Source organism: Dermacentor variabilis, chromosome 1, assembly GCF_050947875.1.
Source record: "Dermacentor variabilis isolate Ectoservices chromosome 1, ASM5094787v1, whole genome shotgun sequence".
NCBI classification, from domain to species: Eukaryota; Metazoa; Arthropoda; class Arachnida; order Ixodida; family Ixodidae; genus Dermacentor; species Dermacentor variabilis.
Window position 1 is genome coordinate 254,403,870 of NC_134568.1, and position 24,593 is coordinate 254,428,462.

Below are 24,593 nucleotides of genomic sequence, written 5' to 3' on the forward strand. Positions count from 1 at the left end.
ACCAATGCACAAGGTTAGATTTGATGCATACTGCAACAAAACGGTATTATAAATGTTGTGCAATGAATATTTTATACAGCAATATAAAAGTTAGAATTTGCAGTCTTCTGGGGCTGTATATACAAATATTTTCTCTTACAAGTCATATTTCCCATTGGCTGGCCACCTTCGCGAATATGCCCAGCATCAAGATTGGCTGAAATATGCTCTTACAATTCTCTCCAAGAGCTTTTTGTGAACACAGGCCCTGAAATGTAGCAACAAATTTGTCCTGCACATGCCGACAGGAGTGATTCTCATTTCTTATAATTGCTTTTACTGTTTTTACAGATTAACAGTTCCAAGTTTTTGTTTGCACTTTGAATGTGGTGCGTGCATTAAGTGCACAGCTACAAATAGATCTTTTTCTCACAGGAACGAATAGTTTAAGTTGTGCATAAACTGTGGCAACATTTAAACGAACACCCCTGTTTTCTTCTCATTTCCGTAGCGCCCTATATGTAGGCGCCTACCACAAGAATGCTGTCTCTTACTGCCTTAGTTGGGAATATTTCCAGCAATCACTTGTGTCAGTGATTAGCTGCACCGTAAACAAGGTTACATCAGCAATATTCATATACAGCTTGGCGGTTGTGATCCAAAAGCACATAGCGGTGATATCATCTGAAAACCAGTACTTGAACCAACAACGGCTATAATCTACCATTATTTCAAGCATACGACCATTAATTCTCACCACGTCATTTGTTAGAGTGCTAGTACAATTTGCTCCCCCTCAGTAAGCATTGGTGCCAGTCAACGAACAGTGAAGTGCCTAATAGCGGCGGATTACCTAGCGGCACGAGGGTAGTTCACGTACGGTGCCCGGCTGATTCTTCAGGCTGGATGGAAATTTTAATTCGAACCACAACAAACTTCGCGCACTTTGAACGCAACCCCACAACAGCAAGCGGAACCCACGTTCGAGAGTGCTACCGTGCTACCAGGCCCCGCACACTCTCAAGTTCAACAAATGGCCACAGAGGGCGAAAAATCAATCGAGGAGTGTTTCATCGTAAGCGCGCAAGTGGAGCTACTGTAATTTGGACGAATACTTTAATTTGTGCTTTTTCTGCTAGGGGCGCTGAACATGCTGAATTTTTTACTTTACACAAACCATTGACATAAACAATCGAGGTGTCTAAGGATGTTTTGTTACCTCAGGCAAATAGGCAGTTGATCTTCTTTAATTTGATTGTTGAAGCTGCTTTTTAATCATAGCGTCAAGGTTTTTGTACTTGATTAACCGCCGACAGCCTATTGGTATCGATGTGTTTCCTGGCCGTTGGCGTTCGAATACTACGGCGGTAAAACATTTTCGAAAGCATGCTGGTTTCGCCTGCGAGTCATTACACAGACTTGCTGTAAAGAGGTCTACTCTTGGCAAAACATAGTGCCTCCTTTTGTTTAGGCGTTGATTATCATAATGAATGCGGCGGAGGTTGAGGGAGTACGCTTGAAGGTACGTTTTTATGCCGTTGATCTCCATAACACCGTAAGTACGCAAACCGATGTCACAGAACACCCGATGAATCATTGTGTGTTCTCCGTCATCGCTTGTTTGCTGTACGCCTACTAATTCTTCCTTTCTTCAAGTGTTGTATCCTCCTTTTGTCCTTGTTCTCTTGTGCTTCACTTACAGTATGTCGTTCCGTCAGCTGTAATGCGCATTTGCAAAACCAATACGTTTGATAAGACGCACTGGTTATCATAATTTCACTACACATGTATTAAGCTGGCACATATGGTTCAGATACAGATGCCTGTACGCGGACTTGCACGACGTTGATGCGGAGATTTGGATAAATTATGACATCCATAAGGAAGAGGCAGCTGACGGCCGTAAGCTGTTGCGTTCTTTCCGCCAAACTACCCCGCCTGGTAGTGCTGTAAAGATGCTGTATAAAAGTGACACGCGGTGACAGGGAAATTATTACACTTAGCAGCCGACCGTACGTTTTGTAGCTTAGGTCTTCTTTCTTGTGCGTTTGTGCTACCCTTATTAATGAGCCATTTCTTGTCTATGTAACCGCGTTTGTGTGGATGCGTAGACGTGTGCTTTTTGTTGTACTTGTAAAATGCAAATAAAATATTTTCAGGCTTACTCAATCTTTGGTGTCGTGTGCGTTTATTCCAGTCGAGGCCATCGTGCCACCTGGAAACCGCATTCTGTCAGTAGCCCTACACGAAATGCAACAGCTGTAGCGCGGCGCCACAACTCGGGATAACGGCGGCGTAATAAACGAGAAACCGCTCTAAAAGTCAGTTCAGAGTGTGCCTTAACTCGATATGACTCTGCGCTACATGTATTCTGCTGCGCCTCGATCGTGCTCCCGCCAGTTTGGTTGCTGTGTGGCAAACGTAGCGCCTACATATATACGTAGGCGCTACGTTTGCCACACAGCAACTAAGCTGGCGGGAGCACGATCGAGGCGCAGCAGCCAGAAACCAAGTAAAGCCACAGAACACCTGGTAAAGCGTGTGCAAAACCCCGTTTCCGGATGGATGGATGGATGGATGATTGTGGCTGAACCCTTTGAATCGGGCGGCGGCGGCGCGCGCCACCTAGCCTTTAATGGTTCTATATGCATGCACACCTATGTATTTACTCCTTTACTTTTGCGTTGATATTGTCCACCAATCAGATAGCCTCCGTTTAGTTATTTCTACCTGTTCAAAGTCTATTCTACTTTCACTGTCTTTAAAACCCAAGGCTTTGAATAGTTCCCCGTTAGATTCAACTGCAGGGTGAAGTTGTTTACAAGCAAGTATAAGGTGTTCCGCCGTTTCCTCCTCCTCTCTACACGCCTCGCACACCAAATCTATCTCCTGGTATCTGGCTCGGTACGTTTTAGTCCTCAGTACACCTGTCCTGGCTTCGAACAACAATGAGCTTCCCTTAGAGTTATCGTAAATATTTTCTTTGGCTATTTCTTGCTTAAACGTCCTGTATGTCTCCAATGCCGATTTGGTTTGCATCTCTGTACTCCACATACCCCTCTCTGCCTCCTTAACCTTTTTCTTGACAGATGATTCCTTACTTGTTCCCCCGCTACTGCCCAAGTATTTGCTTGTCAATTTTCTAGTTCGCTTCCTCCACCTCGTGTCAACATTCCTCGTGTATAAGTAACTGAAAACCTTAGCCCACCGAATTTCCCCCATTTTTCTCAATCGCTCCTCAAATGCTATCTTGCTACTAGCCTCTCTGCCCTCGAAAGAAGACCATCCCAGATCCCCCTGCACTCCAAGATTTGGTGTCTTGCCATGTGCTCCCAGAGCGAGCCTACCCACACCACGTTGCCTAATTTCCAACTGTTGCCGGGTCTCTGTTCTAATACATAGAACTGCATTGGCAAAAGTCAGGCCTGGTACCATTACCCCCTTCCATATCCCTCGTACTACCTCGTACCTATTGTAGTTCCACAGTGCCCTACTCTTCATAATGGCTGCACTTCTGTTACCTTTAGTCGTTAGATATTTTTCGTACTCTGTCAGATACTCAATGCCATATTATTTATCCACACCCCAAGGTACTTGTATGTATCGACTATCTCCAGCGTGGCCTCCTGTATCTTATGCTCGCCGCAACTGTTATCATTAAAAATCATGACTGCTGATTTTTCTTTGCTAAACTTCAAGCCTAACCTGTCTCCTTCTGTACCACATATGTCCATTAATTCCTGCAGATCTTCTGCATTGTCAGCCATTAATACAATATCATCCGCGTACATCAGTCCTGGTAATGACTGTTCAATCAATTTTCCTTGCTTGAGAAATGATAGGTTGAAGCCGAGTCCGCTTTGCTGTATTTTGGCCTCTAGACCTTGTAGGTACAGCATAAACATCAGAGGAGACAATGGGCACCCCTGCCTAAGCCCCCGCCGAATCATCACAGGCTCCGAAACCTGCTTTTCCCATTGTATAATCACCCGGTTACCTTTATAGATATCTTTTAAGAAATTGGTTACTCCATCTTGCACTCCTAAAGTTTCCAGAATGCCCCACAAGCCCTCTTGAAGTACACTGTCATAGGCTCCCTTGATGTCCAAAAAAGCCAGCCATAGGGGTCTGTGTTCCTTTTCAGCTATTTCAATGCACTGTGTTAGCGAGAACAGATTGTCTTCTAGCCTCCTATGCTTCCGGAACCCATTTTGTAGCTCTCCAAGTACCCCCTCGTTCTCTACCCATGCCTGCAGTCTGTCCTTTATAATCTGCATAACCACCCTGTAAACCACTGACGTCACTGTTATAGGCCGGTAGTTATTTATGTCAGCTTTGTCCCCCTTTCCCTTATATATCATTCTCATCCTACTTAGCCTCCATTCGTCAGGTACTTTACCATCCACTAGCATTTTGCTCACCACCTCTCTCAATGCTTCCTTAGATTTCGGGCCCAATTTCTTTATTAACATAATTGGAATACCATCGGGGCCTGCCGATGTGCTACTTGGTACCCTCTTCTCCGCCCTTTCCCACTCTTTTTGTCCAAGCGGAAGCAGTGGGTTGACCGGGCTATCCCTCTCCGACGTACTGCATGTACCATTTTTCTGTTTTGTAAATTTTTCCCTCATCATGGTTCCTATATGCTCCATTGCCGCCTCTCCTTCTAACCGAGTACCTTGAGCTGTTACTATATACCTCTGCTCTAGGCTTGTCCTATTACCCAAGGAGTTCAAATGTTGCCAGAATTTTCTAGCTGCCTGTTTATCTTTTTTATTGCTTATTTTTTGACAGCCATTGGGACCCTTTTGTCTTGATTTTCTCGTTGATCAAATAAGATGCTTCCCTTTTGCATTTTATGTAGTTTACCCATTTCCTCTCTACTTCTGCTTCAGGTTCTCCCTTACTTTTGGAATACCTGTGTTCCCTGGAGGCTTCCTGACGTTTCTTTATGGCCTTCTTAACCTCTTCATCCCACCAGCTCTTGCGTTTTCGTATCCCTTACCTTGTTTTCCTGACTCGCGCCTTACCTAGCTCACGCTCAAATAGTCTCATTAACTTTGGGTAAGTCCAATCAGTTTCAGTACTCTCTGATATTTTCTCTTCAATTTGTTTGGCCGCTATTTCCACTTCGTCTTCTGAGTAAAAAATCACATCTGGCGTTTCCTCGCGCGTCGTTCGTGCTTTAGTTTCCCTCTTAAAACTCAACTTGATACGTTTGTGGTCGCTACCTATACTTCTGGAGCCCTGTTCATCTATAATCATGGCTCCTAATCTATCGTACATCCTATGTGACATCAACGCATAATCTATTGTCGAGTGTCGACCCCCTACCTCCCATGTTATGATCCCGTTAATCCCGTCACACTTTTCAGTAGAGTTACAGACAACTAAGTTAAGCCTCTCACACATATCCAGCAGCATGTTACCTGTGGAGTCTGTGTACCCATCCATATCTTCAACATGCGCATTCATGTCTCCTAATACAATTACTTCACATCCTTTTCCTAGCTCATTGATGTCCGCTGCTATACAGTCCAACATTTTTTTGTTTTCCTCTTTAGCATTTGATCCTGTCCAAAGGTATACAAAGCCCAGAAGTGTTTTCGCCCCTGCTACTTTTCCTTCTAGCCATAAATGCTCCTTGCATTCTTGTTTGACCCTTTGCCAATTTGTATTTTTATGAATGAATGCTCCAATTCCCCCACCCTTTCTGCTACCCTGCACTCTGTTGCAATATTCCCATGCATAATCAGGGTTACAGGGCGGTTGTTCCATGTCCCTAAGATGTGTCTCTACAAACCCATAAACCATTAAGTTCTCCTGCCTTAGTTGTTCTTCGATTTCCTCCCATTTTAGCCTATTTCTGCCACCTTGCATGTTAATGAACCCTATGTCTGACTTAATTTGGCTCTTGCGCTTATTCTTGTCACCTCTCCTACAGTACCGATGTTCGCGTGTTTGTGGCTCCTGCCTCGAATCGTCCGCCGTTTCCTGTTGTACAGCGCCACCTGTGGTCGCATACTTTAGTTCACGACGCCACCGCTACGCTTATTTCTGTAGCACTGTGGAAGGTACAGTTTCCCTTCTCTAAGTTTGTATAGGTGTTCTGTGGTGCTACATTTCGCGCATGCGCAGCAACTACAAAACCTCGGTTGCGATGTGGCCATTTTAAGGCGGTGGGGGCGTGGGGGTGTGTTGCCATGCGCTTGCGCACGCACGGTTTCAACGCGGCAACATCTATAGTTTGAGTTTGTGCTGCCGTGTTCGTGTGTCGAGGTTCACGAGTTCCGCCCAAAGCGACAGCTGTGATACGCATCAAAAATTGTTGCAAGAGGTAACAGCAGTAACAGTGCGTGCTGTTATGCTGTCAGTCACTTGTTACATAGGAGCGATTGCTTTCTGGACAAGTCGCACGGCATGGATCATGTGGCTGCAGCAGATAACGTTTCGTCTCAGGTAAGGCGCTTACAAGCAGTATCAGGCGATGCCAACGCATCGTGGTACCATTTCATGCCGAAGCATTATTATTGGGCAGCTCAAGCGTATATCTTCATTGATTTTGTATTACTTCAGGCTGACGAAATAGAGGCGTTGAGCGCAATATATCAAGACGACTGGAAAGTGGAAGATGCTGCTAATCGCGTCTACAAAATTGTATTGTGCAGCGAATCCACCGGCGACAAGCTGAGTTTTCAGGTAGTTAGTGACCCAAAGCGCATATGACGGTCATTATCTTGATAATGGAAAAAATTTCAGGTTACGCTGCCACCTGAGTACCCGTCTGAAGCACCACCGTTTTACGAGATAAGGTAAGTACACGACATATTGTACCGAAGCTGACTGTCACCTTCTGATCACGGCCTTGCAGCTAACATATGGGGTGTGTTAGTTGCTGGCATACGTGCATTTTGTGCAAGGACAATTAGCTGGGAAATGCAGACACTATTCTTAATTTTGAGCAGAGAGTGTAGGCACTCGGCACTCCTTAGCTTGCCCGGTGTCATGTAATCATTATCTTCATTTTCTTCTTTATTAAATTTTTAGCGCGCCATGGATGACCCAGGAGAGGAAAGCAAGACTCTTGGCTGCCCTGGATGATCATTTTTAGTATGTCACACTTCACATACTGTTGTCAAGTGCAGTTACATGGCATCATAAATTCTGCACTGTTACTTTTTAAGAATGAGCTGCACAACGTTGTGCTGAGAGTGTTCCAAAGCACAGTAAAAGCCGCCTGTAAGCTGCAGTTTAATAAGTTTTAGAACTACATGCATTTTCGAATTTGGCGAGGTGTACGTGCATGCCCATTTTCAAAACAAAACACAGTGGGAACAAACGAAAACCGGCTCCAATACCTGTATTACTAGAATTATGCACTTAACACATGAAGTCACTGTTTACTTACAACTTGGGTGTTCTGCAGCATCATTGAGAGAAACCCCAGCTCTTTCACATTCAGCCTGGCAGCATTGTAGTAAAGATAACAGGGAAATTTGGCATGTGCTGCAATGTTGTTCAATGATGAACCATGGAGCAATAAGCAAGAACTTGCTCAATGATAAGGCACAAATACTGCAGGAGGGTGGCAATACTTGAATTGGTTCACACCGGAAGGGCGTTCCAGCAAATTACTGCATGGTTTGGCTACAAAAAATCGCAAGCGAATGCAACATACAGGAATATGTCACTGTAGACCGAGTCAGACACAGAAAGTAAATAGATTGTGAAAGAACAGCAGAATTATTTCAACAATTGAAGCAAGCAATTAACCAAGACCTGGGGCTTTATATGAACAACCTCGCAAAAGCAATGGGCATGGCGAGGTCCAGAATCAGTATGGCAGTGCTTGAAGGCCTGCAGTACACATCTTTTGTATTGAGAAACCGCCATATTTTAACTGCTTGACAAGTGTGACAAGAAGCTGATCGTTTAGGCTTTCCTGCATGACCTGAAGGAATGCCAGTGCTGCCTTCCTGAGGTTCTTGGATGAGAACTGCAGTCAAACAGGATGGTGAACCACCATGATTGTTGCATATGCCAGAATGTGACTAACATACCTGCAATTGCGTACAACAAGTTTCCCAACTCTCTGGTGGTGCTGCCTGTAGTCAGCAGTAAAGGTGACTTCTGATGGCCACGTCAATTTATTGGAAACAGTTCTGAAGCCCTGGATAGACAAAGTGGCTGCTGGAAGGAATTACTTGTTCCAGCAGGACTCTGCTATGGTGCACAAAAGCAAGGAAGACAGAATTGTGGCTTTGGGACAATGTGCCCTACCACAGGTCTCCCAATTTGTGCCACCCCCCCCCCCCCATTTCCAGTACCAACTGCAATCCGCTCAGCTACTATGTGTGGGGCGTCGTTGAGGCAAAGCTCTACGCAAAATGCCACAAGACCAAGAATGCCCTCAAGGCATCCATAAAGCATGGTGGTGATGAACCTGGAAGTGAGGCATGTATGCAGCCATTTAAGGTCCAGAGACGAGAAGATTGTGGCAGCTTGTGGACGTTTCTTGCTCTACACAAAATTCTTTATAGACGCATTGATTTTTCCCTTCTACTTTGGATGTTCTTTTTTGCATAGCAACTATTCCTGATTTGCCTCGACGACTGTTGCAAGTTTTATAAGGGTTAGGGCATGTGCCTCTTTGGTTCACAGCAAGTGTATGTTTTTGTAATAGTGACTGTATGTGCTTTCTGCATGATGAATAGGGTGCTGTTCAATACAATTAATTTTCTATTAATATTTGCTTCCTTAGCATGCACTTGGGATGTTTGGCAAGCCTAAATTACAACACAAATATGTTATTACAGTAATCATCTGGGTGAAAACATCCTTTACGACTGGATTGAGATTGCTCGCAAAGTACTTGATGAAGATGCTGCAGAGTGTGAATCACTAGCTGCCAGCGATGATGAAGCGCCTGAAGTGGTGGAACAGTTTCAGCAGCTGACACTGGAATCTGATCGATCTTCAGGTAAAGTGCAATGTCTTGCAGTAAGACTGCGGCTACAGATTTTGAACTGGCATTAATGGGGCTAAAACTTGCAAAAGATGGGGTGAGCAAGCTTGCGTGCAACAATAATCATACTTTTTTATATATCAAATAACATCTTACTACTGCACTTAGCTTCACCAATATCTCTGCCATCAGTAACTTCTTGTTGCAGTACTGAAATGTGTTGGACTGTCGCACTTCTACGGCAAATAATCCGCTCCATCCTCTGATGCGAACCCTGGACAATTCTTCCACTTGGCACTTCTTGAAGGTAATCTGGGTGACGTTTGGCTGAAGATATTAGGACTGATGGAGTGGACTGCCTCACTAGTGTGGTAACCAGTCGGCTTCTGCCACTGACATGAACCCGCAACACATCTGTCTGCATCAACCACTTGCCAAGTGTTGTAGCTTTGACGGGGCGGCCGGACAGAGGATCTACAGCATGAGGCCTAAACGGCCGGGGCGCGCAGCGCCGCATGAAAAAGCCGGACTGCTTCAGTCAGGGACCAGACCAAGAATGACTTTATTTCCGCGAGTGGAAACGCTGCAGGCCTCTTACGGCATTTGGCGCGGAGTGGCGCCCTGTCGCCTGAGGGAAATAAAATCATTCTTGGTCTGGTCCCCGACTGAAACAGTCTGGCTTTTTCTTGCGGTGCTGCACGCCCCAGCAGTTCCTCATGCCGTAGATCCTCTGTCCGGCCGCCCCGTCGAAGCTACAACAAACTGGCGATGAGGATGGGATGACTGCTGGCACAGCCAAAAATTATCTACACCGTTTTAAGAAATGCCAGCCACCACAAAAACACCACCTTGGTAGCTCCAAGGGACGTGTGCCGGAGGTGGCAGGAATAAGGGAAAAGGAGAAGCAGCAGCATGTGGCTACAGCAGTGCGGCTATAATTGGCTGCCGGATGTGTTTTCTCAACATTTTCTTCGAGTTTAAGGACAACCACAGTTGCTGGCGGTATGAGCCTAGAGCCAGCAAACCACCGTTACTATTTCATTCCGCACATGCTAAGTGGGCAAAAAGAGGTGTGGCAAATGTGTGTTTCAAGAATGCTCTGTAGAAATCCTGCCCGCGTTCAATGATGGAAGCTGTATAGTGTCGGTCTGAAAGGTTATCGAAAGCAGGTTACCTGTGCATGTGCAGGTCTTTGTTGCAGAAATTCTCTTCAAAAAATTGATGAGGTAACCAGAATCACAGAATCTAGTAATAAGAAAGCTGGTGTACAATATATTCACGTGGTGTCCCATGATCTAAAGAGAATAGCACAAAGAGAGTTTTGGTTGTTTTCTTTACCCCCCGAAAAACTGTCTTCATTGAGGAGGCTGCCGAGTCAGTATTTTTTGCATCATGCTTAATTACATAATTAGTTTTAATCAACTTCTCAAACATAATAACTATATGAAAAGTGTCAATGACAAAATTGTAGAGCAACATGAAAAAGTCCCGATACAGCTTTCTGCACTTTAATATGTGCTGCATAAAAGTGTTTTTCTGAGCATGAAAGAAGCCCACAAATACACGCAGAGTCATCATCAGCAGGTCCTGATTGCATTTCATCAAAAATGCTGAAGTGTACACAAATATATTCATCGTTTCGAAACTTTTTCAACACTCATTATAAATGTTGGCACTGCCCTCGGACTGGAAGGGTAGCGAAGGTGGTTTGCCATGCATAAGTCGGGTGATGTACACCCGTGAGCAAAAGTATACGGACAATAGGGTCTCCAGAAAAAACTTTATTTCTTTGCAATTAGCATGCATAAACGGAAATTGATGAGTAGGCTGGAATGTTCCCAATGCTAAGTTTGGGCTGCAGTCCTCAGTTTCAAGTTGCATTCACAGGCTGCAGAAAAAATTGCCTTTATCGCGCAATCCCTAGTCCATATACTTTTGCTCATGGGTGTACATTCTCCCGATATTTACCGTCCCATTTCTTTAACATGCATTCCTGTCAAAATCTTCGAGCATATAAAATACTCGCACCTTATGGATTTCCTCGAGTTCAATATTTTTTTCAGTAATTCCCAACACGGGTACCAGAAAACGTTTTGGTGCGAAGCGCCATTGCCATCTTTCACTAACGACCTGTTCACTAAACAGACCTGGGATTTGAACCAGATTATATATTTGTGACACGAGCAGAAGGTTGGGACAGAGACAAACAAGGTCGCCTGAACACTGCCTTTATTCTCAGTCTTCCTCCTTGACCACTAGTTCACCGTACCATCCTTTTACGGTTCGTCGCACGCTTCCCCCTCCCCTCCAAGAGAGACGTAAGTACAGGGACTGATGATACCACCTTAATCGCTTCACATGAACGATGGCAGTCTGGTGACGTCCAGCAGAGCTCAGGTGGCCAAGGCTGGCTCTTGCACCCCGGACGACATATGCATGCCCCGATCTTAAAAGGTTTGGACACGTGGCAGCCATGGGAAATTGGGTGTTATCTTAGTGAATATTTTATATAATACTGGGGGTAAGCTAATGGGCCTATAATTTTTCAATTCTTTAACGTCTCTCTTTTTGTGGATTAGTATGTCGGCATTGTTCCAGTTCGCTGGGACACTTGAAGCCAATAGTTTGCATACAGGGCTGCCAGTTTTTCTATATGTTCAATGTTTCCGTTGGAATAATTCTTGCAACATCATGCGCTCTCTGAAATGACTGAACTTCAACTATTTGTCAGATTGGGAAGTCTGGAAATATAAAACTTCTACTGGAGGTATCGTCGAAACTAGCCTCCAGTGCTCCTAAAACTTCAATAAAAAAAGACACAAAACTTGCACTTTAGTTGACTTGGCAAGATAATTTTTAAATGACAGCAGCAGTGAAGACACAGAAGCTGTCGAGGACAGTAGAAGACTAGGTGGGGCGATGAAATTAGGAAATTCACAGGCACAAGTTGGAATCAGTTAGTGCAGGATGGTAATTGAAGATCGCGGGGGGAGGCATTTGTCCTGCAGTGGACATAAAACAGGCTGATGATGATGAAAAAAAACTGTTGATCAAATTGATCGATTTCTATAGATGTGGTAACAAAATAGTTAATTGAACTCCAGTGATTCTGATTCCTTGGCAGTTTGCCGTTACTTTGAAGGTGAAATGGTGAAGTGATGCAGGCCTTTTAGCTTTCCAGAGGTACTAGCTTGCGTGAATAACTTGCTATCCCTTGCAACTTTCAAATATTTTGCTCGTTAGAGGGGCACCACTGATGATGGTCAGTTCCGAGAGACGTTGGAGGGATTTTGCCTAGGCTTCGTGCTCAGATGTTCCATTTACCAGTAGACTTCAGTGTGTGTCCTGCTAGCATTATTCACAACCAAAAGTGAATTCACAGTTGTTTACAAGCCTCAATACTCTTGTCACTTAAATGATTTACACAAAAACCTGCCATTTTTCTGCCACTTTAAAGGGACACTAAAGCGAAACAGTAAATCAGTTGAGACAAATAAAGCCTTGTTTGAGAACCCTGCAGGCAGTCATTTCAAAATAATATGAGTAAACAAAATTCGAAGTATCAGTATTTGAATTTCGCGCTGAAACCCCGATGCCGGTACGTCAGTGTGACGTCGGGGATACCAAAGTATGTTTTCGCATTAGGGCCTCGTTGGCTGAGTAAAGGTTCCCGAAACTTTCCATGTTCAATATTTGGTTCCTTTAGAACACAGTGTAATCAAGCTGTACCGCTATATAATTAAGTAGGCCCCACAAGATGCCATCAAAATCCATGACGTCACAGCGACCAGGTGCGGGAACTTCAAGGAGGCATTGCCACCTGTCTTTTGTCCTTGCACTTTTTCTGTTTTACCAAGCATCTTATCGTGGTAAGAGTGGTGTTTTCGGTGTCATAGAAAGGTAATTTACTGATGCAGAAGAAATCATTTTTCTCTTTAGTGTCCCTTTAAGCAGCTCAGTTTTTCTGCGATATTTCTGAGAATGATTCCTGCCTTACTGAGTAGGCAGTATCTGTTCCATCTGCCTAGCACCACGAACTTCACAATGCCAAGAGGTTTTGCTGCAGCAATCATACTAGTGCATTCCATTAAAAAAACAGTAGCTTCAGTAATCAAAACTAAGCAGATCAAACTGATCAAATTTCAGGTTGTCAACATAGCTTATGTTCTTACTAATGACAGCAGTAAAATGAGATGGTTTCCTAAATCCGCATACCTTTGTTGACTGCTTTAATTTCAGCCTTAGATCTCGGAGATGGCTTGAATATCTTTCACGGTGGAACACTCGAGGACCGTAGAAGCATATTCCAAGGTCATCTTGCTGAAGTTCACAGCGTGAGAGAGGTGCGTGGCGTGCGAGTGCATGATTCTTGTTTGCTACATCGCAATGATAATTTGCTTCGTGTTGGTTTAAGGAAAAAATCCTCATATGTCGTAACAATTTCTGTTTGTAGTGTGGCTCGTGCTTTGTGTTATGCATGATTTTCCTCAATTTGCTTTATGTTATACACATCATGCTATGTTATGTATGACTACAGGATGAACAATTTTCCCAAAACTAAAAATTGTCAGCTTATGTGCAAGTCAGTGTGCATGGTACTGGCATTTTAACTTTTTCATTGTCATTCAGCTGTAGCAATGAGGTTTAATTCGGCAATCTCTTGCTGGTATATACAGGCTGTAGCAGCTATTTAAAAAAAAAGAAGGAATCATTTTGCATGAATGAAACTATGTAAATATTGTTCACAGTTGAAAAGCTACCAGTAATTTTTTTGTTCATTACATTTGATTAGTTAATTTCAATTGATTACCAGTCACGAATTACTGTGTTAATTTGCAAGAATCCTATTAGTGACTTGTAGAGAGGTATAAATAAATCAGACTGGCATGTTCTCAGCAAAATACAACTAGCTTGCTTAATTCTTTGAGCTAAAAAAGGAAAGCCCTATAATGTAAAAAATACCATGTGAATATGCATCTACCTGCATTTAGAAGGAACGCCCTCAAACAGGCTCACTGGGTACAGAAGGTATTACGAAAGATATTGTAGCACAAGAGAGAACTGTGCACACACTCATTCCATGGCATGCCAATCAAGAACTATTAGTGCTCGTTCTGTATGAACACCAAAGCAATGTGCTTTCACAGGAGTAGCACAACAGATAAAGCCACAACTCTACCACTTCTTGTGCGTGCGTGCGTGCGTGTGTGTGTGTGTGTGTGTGTGTGTGTGTGTGTGTGTGTGTGTGTGTGTGAGAGAGAGAGAGGGAAAGAGGGAGGGTTTCCCCGTGAGCCTGTGTGAGGGTGCTGCTTTCTGATGCAGTTAAATGATTATCACATGGCATTTTTCATGTTTCACGGGCTAGTTGTATCTTGTTTAAAAGGTGCCAGTTTAATGTTCCTTATAACTGTCTACAACTCACTCTTAATATTTTGTCAATTAGGACAGTAGTTAACCAGTCAGATATTCTGATTCTAAATAAAGAAATGAATGTAAATAACAAAATATTGCTGGCGGCTTAAGAACTTGATTGTGAACATCTACTTGGTTCTGTTCGTATGAAAAGAAGGTTTATTTTTAATACTTTGTCACTGTTAGCTGGGACACCTTATGTAGGGTGTCCCAACTATCAAGCCTAAAGTTAAAAAAATAACTGATTAGGCTGTATCGGGAACGCAGCTAGAGTGGGGTACATGAGACGTCTTGTGGATTGGTCCATGGGCACTTGTGTACAGAAATGGTATAACCGAGTGCACAAATGACATTTATTCACTTGTTAGAAAGCTTACATGCCTAACTTAGGTTACAGCTGTTGGGCATCTTACGGTCTAATTTTGTAATTGTGTTTGCTTCCTATTTGTAGTGGACCCGTTTGTTATTGGGAGAATGTTTAGGCACTAGGGTAAAGAAATGCCCCCTACTGGTGGTGCCTGGCATTGTCCTGCGCCGCACCTGCCGCACTCATAGATGGTTGGCACTCCTGCGCTTGCCTCCATTTCTTGCGCTTGCACTCCCTATGCAGATGGAAATGTTCCGCCGTGGTCAAAGTATTGGGGCATCCCTCTGTCCTACTGCCCGAGTCTCTTCACACCATTTCTGTACTGTACGTGTCGAATCCTAGGGGGCCATAGCAAGTGTGAGATTTCTGCAAAAATTGCATACTTGTTAACCTTATAACTCCTGATTAGTACTAGTTTGAGTTTGATAAATTATACCTACTGTGGCATAGTTAGTTGTTTCAAACACAACCATTCCTGCTTGAATGGACAAACGTACTACCAAGCTACACCTCTCTGAACACCACTCACCCACTGAATTTAGCTGATCGCATCATGCATGGCGTAACAATGCTGCCATCTGTGCATGAGACACATGCATGGTCAAATAATGGCTTCTTTCCTCTACACAATGATACCAAAGTAATGCACGTGGGTAGCACAATTTCAAAGGTATAGGCAATGCTGCATGTTTTCATTACTTGTAGTTTAGCAAGCGACCCCCTTGGACCGTTTTTAAAGACATTTCATGCCAGAAGACATGGATCATTATACGTGACTAAGACCAAGTGCATGTTGTTTAGAGTCTTGTTGAGAAACCACCAATAATTTCCTTGCCCCTGACATCCAGTTTAATTCAGTTTAATTCAAATTGATTGTTTAACTGTTTTATTGTTCTAATTGTCAAGATATTTATTAGGCAGTTGTATATAGTCGTAAGATATGCCCAAATGAGGTGTTTCGGGCAAGGTACACATTGTGTGTATACCTTTGCGAACCAATAAAGAAAGCTCGTGAAATAAGAAACACACCATGTGACTGCGCACCTGTACATCCATACAGAATAGCAGCCCCATCAAACATTCTTAGCAGAAAAGCAGGCTGTTCATCTGTTAGTGGGCTAGGCAACAGGGATAACAGCATGCATGGTCTTTCCGCAACATGCTAACGGCTTCCAACGATTATTGCATATCAAGATCAAGGAAATGCACTGCTCTGAATGGCGAGCCTAAGATGAACAGCTTGCTTTCCCTCTGAGACTGTTTGATGTTGCTGCTATTTTGCATGCACAGGTGCGCATTCACGTTATTTTTCTTATATCGCCGGCCTTCACTACTTGCCAGAAAATGTAAACACACAATGAAGCACCTGATTTTGGCCTGTCTTGCAATTCCCTAGAATTGCCTAATTCACAACTTGACAATTAGAATGATTAAAAGGTTAGATAATTACTTTTAATTAAATAATTGAATGTCAGTTGCAAGGATACCGCTAGCAGTTTCTCAACAGCAGTCCAAGAAACATGCACTTGGTCTTACTCAGGTAAATGATCTGTGCTGTTTTAAAACTGTGCATGATAGTTTGGACACCCTGTATGCTGTGTGTGCTCTAGTCGGCATTGGGATGTTTCTCAACATACTTCTCACGAAAGGTTCCTGCAGCACTTTTGTTTCTGTAAAGCAATAACATGCTTCTATGCATATTGCATACTACAGTCTCATGTTGGCCGATTTGTATTGGTTATTTAATTGCTTAGTTAAGTGCAGCCCGGTTGCCCCAAAGACTGAGTCATGTGAGTTGCAGACCAAGTATACCATTTTAAATGTTAGGCTGTGTGAAAAGGTTAGTCAACTTAGTTATTTTTTTTTTGTTCCCCCACATTGCTTTATTATTTTGCTAATGATAAAGACTTGTAATAGTGTGCCTGTTCGTCATTCAAAGGTTGAACAAGTTTTGGATGAGCTGAAGACAAACAAAAAGATTGCAGAGGCCACACACAACATTTGGGCGTATCGGTATGCTGATTCATCATTTCACAATATTAGGGGCGGACATACGGCTATTCACAAAATGTGATAGTAGCCATTTCCTTTCTAGCCTTCTTCAAGCAGAGCCACGGACTGTGCTGTGCAAAGACTCTGAGGATGATGGGGAAACGTATGCAGGAAATCGCCTTCTTCATCTTTTAGATGTAAGTTCAGCTCCAGCAAGTAAGGTTTGTGCGCAAGGGGAATCGAAAGTAAATGAACAGTTTCTGATGCTGTGATGCACACAATATTCTAGAATTCAGGTGACATGCAGCTCATATGCCAGAGCTCAAGTGCTTTAGACTTGTCTACTGCTGTTTCTGTGTTTTGAACAAGTTATGTGCCATCACAGCTAGGTTACCAGAATGCCATGTTTCATTTACTTTTGTTCCCATGTATACTCGGCAGCATGACCTGAAGTGATGCTTGTATGCGCTGATGTGGAGTTTGAAATTAAGATTAAATGTAAAATTTCATTCGCATTCCTTAAAGGGCCCCTGAAACGGTTCAGACAAATTTTGTAGACGCGTAGGGTACAGCTTAAGTAGAACATTCGCACCACAATTTGAGTGAAGCATTACGTATTAATGGAGCTACAAGCGATTAGAAGTTACCCTCCTCCCCATCCACGCTTTTCCTCCTCAACTCGTTCGCCGAGCGAGCGGGGCTACGCTCCACCTTCACTGGTCCTGCGTCACGATGCGACGTCACATCGTCCACTTCCGGTTGTTTTGGAGCCCGCCCCCGCCCGCGCGAGACCTCTCCGCTAGCCGCTTGGCTGTTGACCCCAAGCGAGAGCTATCGAAGCAGCGTGCGTTGCGAGCATTCTGTCGTAGCGCCGAACGTGTCTGGTATTCCGTTAACCACAGGCAAGCTGGTCATTTCGGCAAATCACTGGAGGCATAAACTCAAGCTGATGAAGGAACTTTGGCGTAGACGTATGTGAGCGGCCTGATCGGTCTACGCGGTCCAGACACTTGTTGGCGCAGCGCTTAACCAGCCAAACAAAGCGCTAATATTGCTCTAACCAAGTGTAAAACATTTTAAACATTCATAAAAACAATGTGTCGATGATTACACTCCTGCGAAAAATACGTACCAGCAGCAAAGAAGAATATGCTTCGTTGCTGCTAGTGTGTATGGTTGCGCTTATGCCACCAGGTGGCTGCACCGTGCAGACCATTCACATTTGCCCTTCTGCTCATCTCGGCTCATCCCGTTACGGCACAGTCAAGCGGCCAGACCCTGTCCCCTTGCGCTTACGTTTGCCCTAATACGGGACTCGCGAAACGCTGTTGCGTTAGTAATCTTCCGGTGTAAAGTGACGGCCACAAACGCGCAAATCCTGGCGCCGATCGGATAGCGGTAGTCCGATGCGCAGCAGCCAGTTCGCTCGTACGCTGCCTTGCAGAGAGACACGATGTCGCAGCTTGACATATTGCCAGTCGCTACGTTTTCAGTCCACAAGGCAACAAAGTCGAATCATAGTGCTCGCGAAAAGACTGAGACCAACTGTGACCGCGGAGCTCTCGTCAAAATGGAGTACGTTTTAACACAAGCAGACGGCACTTGCTGTGTGCCGGAAGTGCTTAATGTACTGAAAAATTGTTCTTGTGCATTCTCTTTATGTTACTTTCTTTTCATAAAAACAAATTAACTAACATTCCAACTATTACGAAGATTATTTGTTTACCATAAAGTTGGAAAAATTATTGATCACGCGCCCTGGTCAGCCAATCGGATAGCTCGCCCCACTGACGTCATATGGGTGATTTTGGTCATATGGGTAGGGGTAAAATTCCGCCGAGCAGTGCACTGCGATCAGCAGCGATGTGCATTTTTAAAACCTTATAATAAATTACACGCTTTATGCAGAGCACTTAGATGTGTCAATTAATGATCAGAAGGACCTACTCCAACGACTCAGTACGTTTGTAGAAAATCGTCAAAAGCATTTCAGGGTCTTTTTAAGTGGCTTGGTAATGCCATTTCACATTCTATGTTCCTGCAGTATGTGCTGTTCCTTGTCTGTGCCAAAGCATTTTCCATGATCCCCATCCAAGCTTACTGCACACTGTTATTGCAATTAAATGCATGTTGCCACATGTGCATCATGTGGTGATGCTGTTCCATTTCTCTGCTGGAAAATTCTGGCTGAACCCATCTCATGATGGATGCTGAAGTTAATGTGATTAGCATTGAATCAATGAACGACACCATATTGCCAACACCAAAATGTGTATGCAGCCGCGCTCCTCTATCGTACTTCCCGCTACAAACATTGTGCCATCTAGCGGTGTTGTCAATTCAACACCGCTAGATGCAGGTTCAATTCAATCAAGCACCAGAGAAAATTTAAAGTATTGTGAGGAAGATGACGAACGTGCGAAGATGGCTTTTTTTTTGTCACTGAAGAGCAGCACATATGTAGTGGCACATACCCAGTGACCCAAGTTGGCATCAAAGAGGTTCGTCGAACAGCGGCACATAATGAGTTACCCAAATTGTTCCGACGGTTGGTTTCAAACCTTGTTCCCTCAGAACAGCAGCCCAATTAGCTACCCATTAGACCATAGACTTACCTAGCCAGTGACCCAAGTTGCAGGGAAAATGATGATGACAGACAGACAGACAGACAGACAGACAGACAGACAGACAGACAGACAGACAGACAGACAGACAGACAGACAGACAGACAGACAGACAGACACAGACAGACAGACAGACCGACCCTGGAAGGTTTGTGAAGTACCCTAAGAATACTAATCGCATTAAAACTGCTGCATATGGCTTTGCATCACTATTCTTGGTCTAGCGTCTTAAAATTCTCTTCCTGCCCATCCTCAAAAGAACTAATGCTTGTTCCTGCTCTCTCAGATTCTCGACGTGACAAATGTTCTCATAGTTGTCACTCGCTGGTATGGAGGAATTCACCTCGGTCCAGATCGCTTCAAGCACATCAACAAAGTGGCCAGGGATCTCCTTGAGCAACATGGCTACATTAAAAAGGTGCCAGCACCCAATTCCAAAACCAAAGGAGGAAAGCACAAGAAAACGAAGAGCAAGAAAATGTGACTGGCATACTCCGAACACTGGCTTCTAATCAGTGCCAAGCACTGCCACTGCCATAGTTTGACACTAGAAAAGGCTGGGTAATTACGTGCCAGTGGCAACTGAAATACTCTAGAGAGATTTTCATTCTAGAGTCCAAGAACATTTGTGCCCATGTCGAAGGCTGCTATGAGCAGTGTTCCTGTGGAGGGCTGAAGACAGAGATTTCTTGCAATATGTAGAGGTAGTATTACTTGTGCAGTGTTTTTCTACTTAGCCAGTTTGTAACATACAAGCCATGGCATTTAATTAGGATTTTATTGGATGCTTTTTACCAAATATTTTTAGGTGTTACCTAGAGTAATCATGATATGTGTAAGTGCCTGCATTTTTTGTTAGTTTCATATGTGAGTAATTTCCTATGCAGCACTAGCTTCACTGAATCTACATTGCTTTACTGCATTTTCTTTCTGAAATTATGTTGCAAGTGTCATCTCAGCCATTACCATATTGCACATGGTGCACAATTTCTGTTTTTTTCTTTTTTTACTGTCAGCCTTTCAGCACATGTGAGCCTTCTATGTGCTGCATAGCAGCATTGAGCACTGCTTCAATTGTGGCAGAGCCACAGCTTCTCACAAGAAAGTTGCACTGGTGCTGTAAATAAGTTGTGTGCAGCCAATATGTAGATCTCAAACATCTTAGAACAATGCCATACATGTCTAAATGATTTTAAAATTGTGTGCAGTGAAAAGGCATAGAAGAAACGCAGTTTGCAGCAGAACTAAAGTTGGGAAAGGGAAAACTGAATGCTTGTTTTGATAACAGCACATCTGTAGTGTATTTTGACACATGGAAAGTTAATTTATCTACAAGTGCTTTCACGACAGTTGCTTGCAGTATTGACTGTGCCCTACTCCTATAAGGCATGGTTTCAGAGGTTGCAAGCTTCACACTCCAAGTCACATGGTGATGTGGTATAGTCAGAGAGCCTAAGATTATTAATATCACGCTTGTTGGCAGCAAGTAGTCTGCACTGTAAAAGTTGCGAAGTCATTTGTTTAGTTACTGTCAATAGAGAATAGCGTTTTTATTGATGCACTGAATATTTTTATTTGTTGGTTTTAAATGTTCCCAAATGAGTCTGTGATGTCACTTGTTGGCTATTTACATTATACAATATTGCAACACACACACACACCTGTGCTTCAATGTCTAGTTGTCTTGCTCTGTGACAGCCTTTCTTGACACTGCTACTTCATGAATAAATACGTAGGTCTAAGGGAGAGAGACCATTAAATATAAACAAACAAAAAGAAACATATGTAGTAGCTTCCTTGTTGTATGCATTTTGTGGCTAACTTACTGTCTGTACCGCTCTACCTTTCATTTAGGCTGTCGGTGGAAAGTGTCAGTTATTAAAAAAAGCTTTAAAGGTTTATAGCATAGGCTGTAACTTTCAACCACGAACTATAAATGGCTAACTTTTCCAGTGCACAGCAGTGAAACATTATTTACTAGCTATGAAGAGAGCAACATACTCCTTTAGTGTTGTTAAAGCTGAGCAAGATATAGAGCCCTATAATGCACAACTATTCCATTCCGATTTTATTCCAATCTTGCGACGTCAAATTTACTGAACTAACAATGCAAGCATAGGGCAGTGATCCGCAGCAGTGTTTGAACCCGATCAAATGCCCTCCTCGGTTATAGGAGGGCAGTTTTGTTTACTTTCAAAGCAAATAGCTATCCCGACAGGTTTTTCTTATCTGATTGACTGACAAGAGGCGGGGAACATGCAGAAGTGTAGAGGGTTTGTTGGAGGCAAGCTAGCACAGTGAAAGTAAATAACCGGGTAAGGAGAGTGGTGCAATTGGTTCACTTTCCCATGCTTAGCTTGCAGTGGCTGGTAGAAAATCACGGCAGCATGCAATCGGGAGTTAAAAATGACACTAATATGGGTCCTCACTACAGATAACTTGGCAGCATGATGTCGTATGCGTGAAGAGGTTCAACATTATATTGCCACGCAAACTTTATTATACGCAAAGGAATCTGTTCACGCCGGCAGCTCCGCGTAGCCAGTGCCACAGCGATCAGCAGTCTTCTGTCCCTTTTGGAACAGGGCACTCTCCAGCTATTCCAAACAAATTTAAGTTTTGTTCAGCATATTAATGCACCTTTAGCATCTGTGCATGTCACTTTGATGTGGCGAGTTTTCGTGGTTTTGCAACATCGCAAGGCACAGCCCGAAAAAATTGACAGACAGGTGGAGTGGGCATTGTAATTTGACCAGTCGTGGAAGGCTAATGGCAGAAATGAAATAGAAACATTGGAATAGCTTTACATTGTAGTGCCCATCTTACTGTTAATTAGATGTTGCAGCGTGTTCAGGTCAAATGACCCAATTTAGAATAAGCATTCAGTCTCAACCTTGCTGAAAACAAAATTTTATTGGTCGAAAATATTTCATTGTGCTTATCTGAACTTATAAAGGGGGCACTTAAATACAATCTTGATGTGCTTATATTTATAGTAAAGCACAGTCAGCATTGCATTTGTGCTTAAAGAACCATTCCAAGTCCAGCCTATTCTGCCACGACTATGTTGATGGCTTGGAAGTGGTCACGATGTTTAGGCTATTATTTGAGGAGCTCCATCTACAAAAGCCACTGGTCGAATTCCCACACGTGTTCTCTCTTACTTGCCATTCTTATTGCACTACATACTTCCCCCTCTGCAGCATTCTCCAGAATTCCTTAGTGCTATACTGAGGTTGCATTCTCTATAGTCAAAAGTGCCAGATCCACAAATTTCACTGTTAGCACCTTCAGCAAAACAAGTTGTGCTTATAGGTAATCTACCTACCTGCAAGTTCCAATACAAATTATCTGACACTCAACTATGGTAGAGGTACTAAGCTTGTCCTGCTATATTAGTGAATGGATACCTACATGTTTATAGACTTTTAAACAACATTAAGGGAAATTAACTAAGCAAAAGTTCAATACAGTTCAGAAATATCCACTAAAAATATTGATGAAATTGCAATCGCATACTGTGAATCTGCCTTAAACTCAGCTTGTGTGAAGCCATGGTCTTGATTGTACTGATACTGATTGTACTGGTCTTGATAGGCGCAATGGCCACATACCTACCTGGATTGGGTAAAAGTTATCCAAAAATTTCATGGTGGCATGGCCACCCCTTCTAAGTTGTATCTAGGATCCTGATTCCCAATTAGGCATTGTGCAGAGATTTATCAATCACCATCAGAACTACAGGAGAGAAGCCAAATTCCTGCATCATCCTCCCCTACCACCTATACTCCATTTCTCAAGTCATTTGCAGGACTCCTTATCCACTGGGAAGACGCAGTGTCCCTCAAAGTGTGTTCATCTGCTCACCGCCACAGAATTTGTGGCATACAAGGTGCATACACAAAGCTCCTAACATGTCGTGTATCGCTATAATGCGTTATGTACCAAGCAAAAATGAAACTCTCTAATCCCATCAATAATTGGACAGTTATGCCTAGAACTATATTCCACTACGCAAGGATATTACCTGTGAATGCCTCATACCTTCGGTAGTACTGCAAATGACTTGCAAGATGGAGTATAGGTACCCCACCCTACTTCCCATTCTGTTCCAAGTGGAGGACAAATAGTCCAGAGCGGAAAAATATCCCTAAAAAAGACCTTATAAAGACGTTTTCAAATACTTGCCCAATGGTCTGAAATATGTTCTTTGAGACACTCCATGCCCATGGTTGTCTTCAACAGACATAAGTGTTAAGCACTCATTAGTACTTGTGGCAATGGCAACCAAATTTCACAACTCTTCCAGCCCTTATAAGGCGCAATATTTCAAGCAGGTGCATGCACAAAATAGCATGCACCTTTTCGTTAGTAGCACTTGTAACAGTCTCTCATAGCGCAACTTCACCGAGTGCACTAGCAAATTGTTGCGTGTTGTACCATGTTTGAACTTTCTTCACTTGGTACACTGCTGTAAAATTGGTCACCAAGTGTTTTTTTATTCAAGAACAGTGCACCTTATGTGACCTCACATTTCAGATTGCAGAAATGATCATGGATTGCTTTTAAGTTGTGAAATTTACATTGCTATTTCACAGTCCTCACATGCATTACAGCAAATGCCAGGACACTGGGATGTTACATCTCCACAGTGGTCATAGGGCTACCACGTATTTTGGTGCCATTGGGCAGGTAGTCATTTTAATGAAAGCTGCATTTGAGAAATATGAAGCCTTTGGAAAGTTTGTCAGTTTCAATTGCTTGTGGAGAGTATACTTTGGATCACTTTTACTACACCCTGTACATGGTGTTTTGTAGTAGACTGCATGCTTTTCCTGTTGTGAATTTCATAACTGCATGGAGTTCAACTTGTGTGACATTGTATTGTCCATCATGCTTGTCAAGTCTTGTGGGTTGTGTAACGGTGCTTGTACTTTTTGAGTGTACAAATACACAATATTGTAACTACCCAGTGATCCCTTGCTTTCTATGTGCCGCCACTGTAGATTGACGTTTGCCATACTTTTATTAAAAGTGCTGCAATTTTATAGCAATTGCATTTCCATTGTGAGTCACCAACACAGGATAGCGTTTGTGTCCACCCTTGCTGCAAGGTTACAAGTGGTGTCCGATCATCAGTTAAAGTGAAGGGTATTACACAGCCAACTTCATCACTTGCCACCAGGTTGAACCATGGTGCATTCAATGCTCCACAGTGCTGTATAACAGCTTGACTTGTAGCCTATTGTGCAAC

The 24,593-nt window shown here is 43.2% G+C and overlaps 2 protein-coding genes across 9 annotated transcripts in view; one reads left to right on the plus strand and one right to left on the minus strand.

Moving 5' to 3' along the window:
* LOC142561553 (uncharacterized) overlaps nt 1-2,339 on the minus strand; it is a 35,730-nt gene extending 33,391 nt beyond the window's left edge. For 4 of the 8 annotated variants that reach the window (XM_075673461.1, XM_075673458.1, XM_075673457.1 and 1 more), the window contains exon 1: nt 833-1,009. The gene's annotated coding sequence lies outside the window, so the exon portion shown is untranslated. Of the gene's footprint in view, nt 1-832; nt 1,010-2,144 lie in introns of those variants that run through there. The other 4 variants (XM_075673456.1, XM_075673462.1, XM_075673460.1 and 1 more) reach the window with 4 other exon arrangements.
* A 3,732-nt stretch (nt 2,340-6,071) lies between these two features.
* On the plus strand, nt 6,072-24,389 carry LOC142561640 (protein IMPACT-B-like). The gene is made up of 9 exons (XM_075673463.1): nt 6,072-6,438; nt 6,556-6,678; nt 6,739-6,791; nt 7,027-7,089; nt 8,796-8,959; nt 13,184-13,287; nt 16,663-16,736; nt 16,819-16,912; nt 19,626-24,389. Exons 1-9 carry the CDS (start codon nt 6,400-6,402, stop codon nt 19,821-19,823), a joined length of 912 nt encoding a protein of 303 aa, XP_075529578.1. The 5' UTR covers nt 6,072-6,399; the 3' UTR covers nt 19,824-24,389.
* Nucleotides 24,390-24,593: the final 204 nt, after the last annotated feature.